Raw genomic sequence first — 11,182 nt, forward strand, 5'->3', positions numbered from 1 at the left:
GACTCTACATACCTTTATTTTCAATTCAACTGCAATATCACAAAATATTTAAAAACAGCAAAACAGCATATCTTTAGAATTTCCGATACACAGTCTCACGCGCTGGAGATAAAAATGTTTTTTCCTTATAGTGTTGTCACTGAATAATGTAGGGCAGAGATTAAAAACTGACACACATGCTTGAAGTGTCTGGGGGGTTTATTGAAAACAAGAAAAGGTGCTTAAAACGGCCAAGAGATGGCGCTTCATATAATAAAAGCAATAATTAGCAGAACAATTGATTTTTTAGCAAAGACTGTGTTATTTATAAAAAATGCTCAACATGTCGACCGTCATTCATCAACAATACCTGTAGCCGAGGGACAATGCTGTCAGCAATACTGTGCAGCATGTGGTGAGATTTTGCCGTCGGTTATTGTCTTTTAGCTTCCCTAATGAGATCAGACGATCGCTGGAGACTTACGATTTCAGGTAACCACACGGATTGAGATCTGGGGACCCGAGAGGCCCAAGCATGACGGAAGTGGCGACTCAGCACTCGATCTTCACCAAACGATATACGAAAGAGAACTTTCACAACTGCAGCAATATGGGGGTGGAGCGCCATCTTGCATAAAAGTTATACCGCCCAACAGGTGTTTTATCAGCCAGGGATGATGCGATTCTGTAACATACCAGGGCACCTCGCACCCGTCACACTGGCAGTTTCAACAAACGAACCACACATTTCCTCGAAGAAAAAGAGTCCGATCACGAATGATGTGATAAATCAACATCAACACCGTGACCAACACCCGAACGCGAGGACAGAAAAAGTGACAAAGTCATAAAAGCAGCGATTCCCTCTCTCACTACAGCTCATTTCCCTCACGATTCTCATGCGGCGTCACTGAAATTTTGCTACCCAGCGCCATAGGCTGACCTGTTTTTTTTTTTTTTCGCATTTTTTTCCTTTGGTGTCGGTGTATTTAATTATGGCAAAGCACACTAGGGCTATCTGCCTAAGAGGAGGGATGCCTTTCGTGGAGGACTTTCTAAGGGAAACTGGCTCGTATACACGTTACACATGGGGAAAACCACGAAAACACCCATGCAGCCAGCCCGTTCGCGGGATTCGAACCTCGGACCGAACTACCAGTGTTCAGCGACTTTACCGCTCGGCCGCTGGTGGGCCTATTTTTTTCCTTTGAATAAAGCCACATGCTATTTCAATAATATGTGTCAATTTTTACCTTTCTGCCTACATAATTCCGTGAATTATTGAATTTTCAAATGTTAACGGACTTTTGGGTGACATTTTGGTTACAAGAGGGCATTTAAAAAATTAACTGCCTGTGGTTTTGTTCTTTTCACCCTTTGGTGTCATATGTATGTTTTCGTCTAAAGTGTCTCTTTAAAACTGTGGTTAGTAATTAATTTCATCAGTTCCGAAAACTGTAAAAAATAAAAATGCAAAAATGCAAAAATCAGTTTGTTTATCTCTTGCAGATGAAATATTTCAATTTACTGTAGCAGGAAATACCACTGTTTTAGAAATCCGAATTTATTTTCACATTTAAAGTTCAAAACGAACGTATAACAAAAAAAAAAATCTGAAAGTTTTCAGATTTTACATGACGCCCAAAGGGGGAGGGTTGTTAATGTTTTCTGTGTTAGCTTTATTTATTAAATATCATGTTCTTCGCACTTAAACCATAAAATTCTGTTCAGAAGCAATATCGCAAAATAATTTTAAATTGAGAATATCTTTAGAATCTCCGATACGCAGTCTCGCGCGCTTGAGATAAAAGCGTTTTTTTTCTGTACAACGTTCCCATCGCTCGCTTTGAAATCCTTCAGTTTGTTAATCAAAAATTCGTTAAAGTTTTACAAAATATAAATACCAATTCCAAATGAAGAGAAAGTATGTTTAATCTTTCGGTTACAGGTGTTTTTGAGAGAAGACTTTTAGGTGAAATACTACTAATAAATTAAATATAAGGAAATCAACATTCCATAGATTTTTTTAACCTAATTTTCAGCCTAAATTTGACTGGAAACGGATTAACTAAAACTTCTCCCTTATAGGGGTGTTGCAGTTGTATAAAATACCTAAACCTTGACTCTAGTGATTCATCTCTAAACTAATTAATTTTAATATTTACAAAGTAAGCTTAATATTTTTCAAAATCTTCTTCTTTCGCATCTAAAATGGCTATATCTAATGAAAATCTTTAGAACGTAGTTATCTGAAAACCCAAATTTCGCACAACTGTACTTCAAAACTAGAAATAACTTTAAAAAAAAATCTGAAAGCTTTCAGATTTTACATTACCCCCTAAGGGAGCGTTTTTTTCAACGTTTTGTGTGTATTAAATATCATGTTCTTCGCACTTAAGCCATAAAATTCAGTTCGACAGCAGAATCGAAATGAGCATATATTTAGAATTTCCGATACACAGTCTCGCGCTTTTTTTTCGGGGGGGGGGGTTGCAGTGGTTGCTATTGCTCGCTTTGAAATCGTGGAGTTTTTTTTAATCAAAAATTCGTTAACGTTTCACGAAATACGAAATCGATAACAAAACAAATTCCAAATTGGGGCTTCCAGATGCCCATATTCGAGTGGAGACGTACGTTGTTCAAAACTGGATGGCTCTAGGTACCGTTGTTTTATCACAATCAGAGAAACGTACATGCATTTATGCAGATTCTTCATTATTTAACTTCTTTTAATATAATACAGGGCAATAATAATCGGTGGCAACAATATGAAAAGCGAAACGCCACAAAATGCCAAAAAGAAATTTATAGCCCTTTTGGGCGAATGTCCTTTGGGCTAATAATTCTATACTCATGTCCATATATTAAGGATAATTCGGAGTCACGCGGAAATCGAACTCTAAAATAAATAAATCACCTGTAAAATCACCACACACATCTTCAAGAATCATATGCAAATTTCAGGAAGTAACCAGATGACACCGATGGTACGTCACAATGACGAGAATGATATATGAATAATACAGGCAAAGAAGCAAAATTGTTCGCAGGCCCTTTATAAGCATTTCAGTGCAATATCCGAATAGTTATGACACAAAGGACGCATTTGGATGATTTTTACGTGGTAGAATTATCGGCCATCTGGATTGTGAGCGTACCCAACTGGAAGTATCAGACGAACTTGGAATTGCCCAGAGTGTCATCTCCAGGCTTTGGCAACGATTCCAAGATGATGGTAATGTGAGTAGACGTTACAGCACAGGTCGCCACAGAGTTACAACGCCGAATGAGGACTCTTCAGCCACTGGTACGACAATTTCAGGGCAGACCGTGTACAGACGCTTAGGGCAGATTGGCCTATTTTCTCGTAGACCTGTCAGATGCGTTCCACTTACTGCAACTCACTGTCGCCTGCGGTTAGCCTGGAGTAGAGAGCATGCATTGTGGACACCGCAACAGTGGACTTGTGTGATGTTTTCCGACGAGTCCAGGTTTAGCTTGCAGTCTGATTCTCGCCGGACTTTCATATGGAGAGGTCCAGGTACCCATTACCACCAAGAAAACATCATTGAACGACACCGTTACGGTGGTGCAGGAGTGCTCGTTTGGGGTAGAATTATTCTGGGTTCCAAAACTGACCTGCATGTTCAAAATGGAACCATGACAAGCCAAATCTATCGATACGTCATTCTGAAACAACATGTACGTTTGTTTCGGGGCGCCATGGGCGCACAATTTGTGTTTATGGATGACAACGCCCGTGCAAACATCGTAAGCCAATGCCTTCAATAGGAGGATATCACCCGTAAGGACCGGCCAGCATTCTTACCGGACTTGAATCCAGTAGAGCACGTGTGGGACATACTTGACCGACGAGTTGCAGCCCGTCAACCTCCTCCTACATATCTACCGGAACTTCGTAGAGCATTGCTTTTTGAGTGGTGTAATATTCCCCAAGATCAGATCGATAATTTGATACTCAGCATGCCTAGGCGTTGTACGGACTGTATTGCATCGTATGGGAGACATACAATGTATTAAAAATCATACCAACCATGTAATATTGGTTTTTGTAAATAGGTCTTTTTTGTATTTTGCTCCAGGGAGAAAAAATCGCTATTTTTTTAATAATATCAAACATATAGCATCTTTTTTTGCTCTTTACCTTTTGTTTAATAAATAAGCTTTACAAATAAGTCAATTTTTTTTTTTTTTTTCTTCTAACTCTTTCTTTGCGTGATTTTGCATTATCCTTAATTTATGGACATCAGTGTACTTCCGTATGCGAGTAATTTTTCTTACTTTAGGATTCTCCCATTAAATTTAATTGAAATCAACTTTATGTGGCTGTTTTTTCTAACCAAATTTTTTATTTTTTTAATTCCAGGTTGTTCCCGGTACAAGTAGTACGTGAGGCCATGATGAGCTTGAACCTTTCAACCTCTATGGGACACTTTGGTGGACACGCCGCAAAAAGTGGGACGAATCAGAAACACATCGAAGACCACATTAACAACAACAAAGATAAAATCAAAATCAAAGGACTATAGAAATCTCTCTTTATCTATGTGTTCAAGAGATATGGATTCCTATAACCATCGAGAAAGAACTTCTTACGTACAGCTTTTGTGGCATTTCTCAATGAAGGATTCCAGTAATGGAACTAAAATGCTCGAAATTACTGCAGTTTTGTATTTTTGGTTCATGAAATTGCGTTCGTGTAGTTAAACTGTTACATGACATCCTCTGTCTTAGTTTCCTGCTTTTGCGCCCCTTTTTTTGCTCTAAATATCTTTCGAAGAAGACGAATTTGTTATATAAATCGTATTTCCTCGCGTATTCCACCTTCAGCCTTTTTAGAGCCAAATTTTAAAATATTTGCAATGTTTTCCCTTTCCTCAGTTTATTTACAGAACGAGCGCCTCTAAATTTTAAAATGAACTCGCCCACACAGTTGCCATTTGCGTTTTACTGACAAAGACAGATCTTCGCAAACTACCGACGAAGGTCACGCCGAACCTTTCCCTTTTAATTGTCAAAAATAATTCCCGCTTAATTAGAACCGACCCTTCACAGCGAAGCAAACACAAAGTATATGATTTTGCTGAATTAGCTGCACATTCACCTTCTGTAATTATTTATGGATGATATGAGGCCTAAGGAGTAGCGATGACAACAATAAAAACGGGCGAGTTCAAGTTGCAGGGAAGTAGAAATGAAAATCTTGCTAGATATTAAAATATTAAGATTAATATGTATTCTTATCAGAATGCAGGTTGCTTTTAAAGAAATTATAGTGTGATTCTTAGCTATAGTTTTATTCATCTGTTATGTTTTCACTGTAACCGCGCCCTTCGGAAATTAAATGATCTGCATTACTTCTCTTTTGATTTCCGAACAATAAAATTATCAAAAATGGGGAGGGTATACAGTATAACTATGAGAAGCTAAGTTTGAAATTTGCATGATTAATTTAAAATGGCGCATAAATAAAGCGGTCTAGTCTGTGTTACAGAAGTTCATTTAAGACTATTTACATACATAATTAAGTAAATTTGCATTCGTAAGTATATATGTAAATAACAAAACTTTCATTTTTTTATTATTAATGCAAAATACTTAATAAACATGTATTTATATGAAACGGCACAAAACCGTAAAATTATGATGAAAAGGCATTTAATGGTTCAAATTATCAGTATTATTTTGTCAGGTTAACCCCAAAACTTCAGTGAATATCAAATCAATACCAAAGGAAAAATATTTTACTGCATTTACGAAATTAAGCACAGCATATTTTTCTTTTAATTGCAATATACTTTAACAGAGCGAAATCTATAAATCTCTTACAAAACAATCAAATCTGTATGTAAATAAGATTTTCTTTATCCTTTAATTTTAAAAATTTTTTACTGAAGGATTGTTTTTAGAAGAGTTTTTATCATGATGCTTATGTTTTCCGATGTAAACTGCACAAAACAGTGCAAAAAAACAGCTGCATATTCCCGTTCTACTGCGCCAATTGACGAAATTCAAGCTGCGTTTTTCTATCTCGAAAACGCGACTTACGATATACATTGCATTTATACATAGCTTTGCTCTTATATAGGTATTTTGACACAAAATCGGATTTTTTCAGAAATAACACCTCAATTTTGTTTCCATATTTCTATTCTACGACTGAAATTATGCCAATCCCGCCAAGTTTTGTAAAAATCGCACGAGTAGTTTTTAAAAATGAGCCGTCAAAAGTTTAGCCCCGCCATGTTAATTTAATTTGGTATATTTTTATTAATACCTCTTTTTTTAATTAAACTTATTAGATTCTTTCTTTCACATTTCAAAATTTAGGTTGATTTCAAATAAAATTCACCCATTTTTTTATTTATTTTTAAAATTTGTATTTTTAAGTAATTTTTATAAATTTTTAGAAAAACATTTTGAATTATAACCTATAAAAGTTTTACCATCGTCTTAAAGCATACCTGCAAAAAATTAGACTTTTTTTATTCAGTTTCCTAACATATACGTGAATTTACATACTGGCGCAATTTGAAATTTGGCAATATTTGTTATAGGCGATAATAACGCCAAATGTGCTTTACGCACTTTATTAAAATTATCTAAAAATATGAACGATGACCTTTTTCCGCTCCTAGACAATGGAAAAAAAAGAAAGGATAATAGGTTGCTATAAATTAAGAAACTCGCCAAGTGAATTATTCTTGGCGCCAACTGAAAAAAATGCGCCAAGATAAATTTTTTAATATCTTCATGAATTTCTCCCTCCAAAATTACCAAATTTTATATCTAGGCATAATTTGAGTCGTACAATTGAAATAGGGAAAAACATTGGCATGTTATTTCAGAAAAAGTCCGATTTTGTGCCAAAATACCTATGTTAGATCAATGCGATATATAAATCTATTATAAATCCTAAGTCCGGCTTTCGAGACTTGGTTAAGTTAGGTTAGGTTATTTAATTACGGCAAAGCCTCGAGGGCTATCTGCCTAAGGGAAGGGATGCCTTTGTGGAGGAATTTCTGAGGGAAACTCGCTCGTATACACGTTACACACGAAAACACCCATGCAGCCAGCCCGTTAGCGGGATTCGTACCTCGGACCGAACTACCAGTGTTCAGCGTCTTCACCGCTCGGCCGCTGGTGGTTTTTCAGACTTGGAAAACGCAAGTTAAATTTCGACAATCAGTTCAAAAGAACGGGAGATATGGAAATGCCCCCCTTTTTTATGCAAAGTGTACCGTTCAGGTACATCGCATTCATCACTTGGCTTGTCCATTGTATTCACATTGTAAAACTTTAATTTTTAGAAAATTATTTTTTGCTTCCGGTGAATCACAGTACTGAAGTTTAAATACAGTATCAGCGTCATAGAAACTGTTTCTTTGATTAAATTAAGTGCTGATGCATATGAATTATATCAAACTGCCTCAGCAAAATCCCAGAATGTAAATTCTCAGACTTATCGTTTTTGAAAATTCCAGATGCTATCCAAATTTTGAAGATGTCCCTTACTCTACATTAGCAAATGATAGCAAAATTATCATTCCAAATGTCAAATAAATATGACAAACTATATTGCAATAAAATGCTCTCTTATTTCAATTTAATGTTATACTTTAAGAGGGGGAAATATTATTCATTTACTCAAGTAACAAAAACATTTTATTAGCCCATAAGGGCTATTAATTTTGTTTTGGCACTTTGCGTCGAAAACTTTAAAAGTCTTAATCACTTTTCAAATTGTTGCCAGCAAATATTAACCCGTATTATTTAAAGAAATTCAATAATGAAGAATCTGCATATATGTATTTATGTTGTGACAAAACAACAGCACCTAGAGCCACCAATTTTGAATAACGTACGCTTCCACCCGAATATGAGCATCTGGAAGCCCAAATTTGGAATTTGTTTTATTATCTGTTTCATATTTTGTAAAGCATTTACGAGTTTTTGATTAAGAAACTGAATGATTTGAAAGCAAGCAGTGTCAACACTGTACAGGAGAAAAAAACATTTTTATCTCCAACGTGCGAGACTATGTGTATCAAAAATTCTAAATTATTTTGCGATATTATTTCCGTTGAATTGAATTTTATAGTTTAACTGCGAAGAACGTGATATTTAATAAATAATCGTAACACACAAAACGCTAAAAGAAAGCCCCTTTGAGCGTAATGTAAAATTTTGTAAAGCATTTACGAGTTTTTGATTAAGAAACTGAATGATTTGAAAGCAAGCAGTGGCAACACTCTACAGGAGAAAAAAACATTTTTATCTCCAACGTGCGAGACTATGTGTATCAAAAATTCTAAATTATTTTGCGATATTATTTCCGTTGAATTGAATTTTATAGTTTAACTGCGAAGAACGTGATATTTAATAAATAATCGTAACACACAAAACGCTAAAAGAAAGCCCCTTTGAGCGTAATGTAAAATTTTGTAAAGCATTTACGAGTTTTTGATTAAGAAACTGAATGATTTGAAAGCAAGCAGTGGCAACACTGTACAGGAGAAAAAAACATTTTTATCTCCAACGTGCGAGACTATGTGTATAAAAAATTCTAAATTATTTTGCGATATTATTTCCGTTGAATTGAATTTTATAGTTTAACTGCGAAGAACGTGATATTTAATAAATAATCGTAACACACAAAATGCTAAAAGAAAACCCATTTGAGCGTAACGTAAAATCTGAGAGCTTTCAGATTTTTTGTTTCATTTATTTATTTTTATACTTAAAAGGGTGTTTTCTGCCTATTGCATTTGCATATTGACTGGTTTGTCTTTCATAAATAATATTTTTAATAACAATGTTTCATTATTTTCTTGCTCTTCGCGTATCTGCCATTAGCAAAAATTCCTTTACCCGTATGATGCTTGTCACATAGATTCTGTCGTCATTTCTGGTTTGGCAACATAAGGAACAGACCAAATATTTATTTGCTGAAGATGATCTTGGAGATTTCATAAGGTGGCCTCTCTTGCGACATGTTATTATTGCCAAACCGTCAATAAGACTTTTTTTTTCTAATATGAAACGACAAAAATGAAATATGAAAGGTTTCACACTTTATATTACGCCCAAAAGGACGCTTCTTTAACGTTTTGTGTATTACCTTTATTCATTAAATATGTTCTTAGCACTTTAAACACATAACATTCAATTCCGCAGTAATATCACAAGATATTTAGTTTCTTTAAATATAATACGTGACGATAATATTTGCTGCCAATAGTTTGAAAAGTGAATCGACACAAAATGCCTTCTTTGGCTAACGCGCTTTGGGCTAATAATTAATTTATAACGAAACTGAGGAAATTCTGTACCCTCTTAACGTAATTCTCAAGAATTAATGTTTAGACAATCTAACTGATCCAAATGATATGTACAGAAAAGCAGTTTTCATGATATTTGCCTTTTTATGCTGTGGAAAATGTTTCCCCTATCATGCAGTGCTAAGTCAGAGTTTCTGATTCGCTTGCATACATTTTTAGTCTGCATGTACTCATATATTAATTTTAAAGCATACGTATATTATTTATCATCTTTAAATATTTTCCTCCATTAAAAAACGCAAATATTCAGCATCGGTTTCTAGAAGTTTCACCAACAATTTCCTAAAAATATGCAGTATATTCTACCGCAAGGAATAGGAAATTTTGCAAAACAATTGTTGAAGCAAGGAATAGGAATTTTTCGAATAAAGGAATAGGAATTTTCCCAAGCAATTGTTGAAGCAAGGAATAAGAGTTTTGCAAAGCAATTGCCGTTATATTAACGGCAGTGATATTCTTTTGTAATCATCCAATTTTTAATCTTGTGTGATTAAATGCAATGCAATCGTTTTATGTTTGTTCCACATTTATTTTAAAAACATTACGGTATATATCAGTTAATGTAATTGATGTTTTTTGTGTTACATGTACAATAAATTTAGTAGAGAAATAAAGCAAATATGCTTTATACATTGCATTTTGTTTTCTTTATTTAATGCTGAATTTTAAAATATTTGGTGTGGACACTAGGTGAATTCCTTGTTCTCCCTCTATTAAATTATACACACTTTTTGCTGCATTCCATTTAAAATTATTTCTTCGAATTTCATTAGAGATACATTTCTCATTCATTTAATTTATTTCTCACTTCGCTACATAAATACATAAAGAACATCTTCATTACAATAAAACATCTTCATTAAAAACTGAAATATATAGAAAATATAAAACACTAAACACAGTTAAAGCAATTAAAATTAGAGTTTATATACAAAAACAAGCAATCGACGAACGGGCAAGAAGAAATCTGAAGGTGAAGAAACTGACTTAATTCACTACTCTGCTAAGTTTCCGATGTAAACAAATATAACACCTATGGCAAAAAAATTAGGCTTAGCCTCACTTAAATAACTTTTAAATTGTTGATAATTCTACAACTATTGCATGCAGATTAACTAAAGGCGCACAAACTTTAACCGGAAGATAAGACCAACATAATTCAACCATTTCTAAGGCAATAAATGCAAAATTTACCAACATATAAGAATAAAAAATTTGATGTGTACACCATTATGCTTTCCCAAGCATGAAACATGAAAAAATGTAACAATACTGACACCGAGGTTCGAAGCCCGGATCTCGTAATTGCTCGCTGAATGTGGCACGAGGGCACATAGTGAGGAATGGAAAGGTAGATTATTCTTCGCCACCACTTATATATTATGGGCGTTTATAACGGGCGACTTGAGAGGGAGGCCATTGCCAAATTCAGGTTGGGAAGGATTGTCGCTCACCACATTTCAGTTCAAAGGCCACTTTTACAGCATTTTTTTAAAATTTAAACAGCATCTTTTAGTCCAAAATGGATTTATCCCTGAAGGACTATTGTTTTCGTTTTGCGATTTACTGTTGGTTCACTACAAATGTCCGTTTCACATTTCAAACTTTTGCCATCCAATGTTAGAGTCCTGCATTATATTTGAAGAAATTAAATAATGAAAAATCTTCAGAAATGTATGTATATTTCTCGCATTGTGATAAAACAACGGTACATAGAGCCATCGGATTTTGAATGACGTAATCCTTCTGCGAATATGGTCATGTGGAAGCCCAAATTTGAAATTTGGAATTTGTTTTATGATCGATTTCCTATTTTGTAAAACTTTAACAAATTTTTCGTT

The 11,182-nt window shown here is 34.6% G+C and overlaps 1 protein-coding gene across 1 annotated transcript in view; it reads left to right on the forward strand.

The window, feature by feature from the left end:
• Window positions 1-9,976, forward strand: part of LOC118191893 (short-chain dehydrogenase/reductase family 16C member 6-like) — a 125,804-nt gene extending 115,828 nt beyond the window's left edge. Inside the window, exon 4 of the mRNA XM_035362746.2 lies at window positions 4,367-9,976. Within this exon, the coding sequence (XP_035218637.1) occupies window positions 4,367-4,529 (163 nt within the window). The 3' untranslated portion in view covers window positions 4,530-9,976. The remainder of the gene's footprint in view (window positions 1-4,366) is intronic.
• Window positions 9,977-11,182: the final 1,206 nt, after the last annotated feature.

This window comes from Stegodyphus dumicola, chromosome 7 (assembly GCF_044657685.1).
Source record: "Stegodyphus dumicola isolate Sdum_Otavi_A_Nest chromosome 7, ASM4465768v1".
NCBI lineage: Eukaryota > Metazoa > Arthropoda > Arachnida > Araneae > Eresidae > Stegodyphus > Stegodyphus dumicola.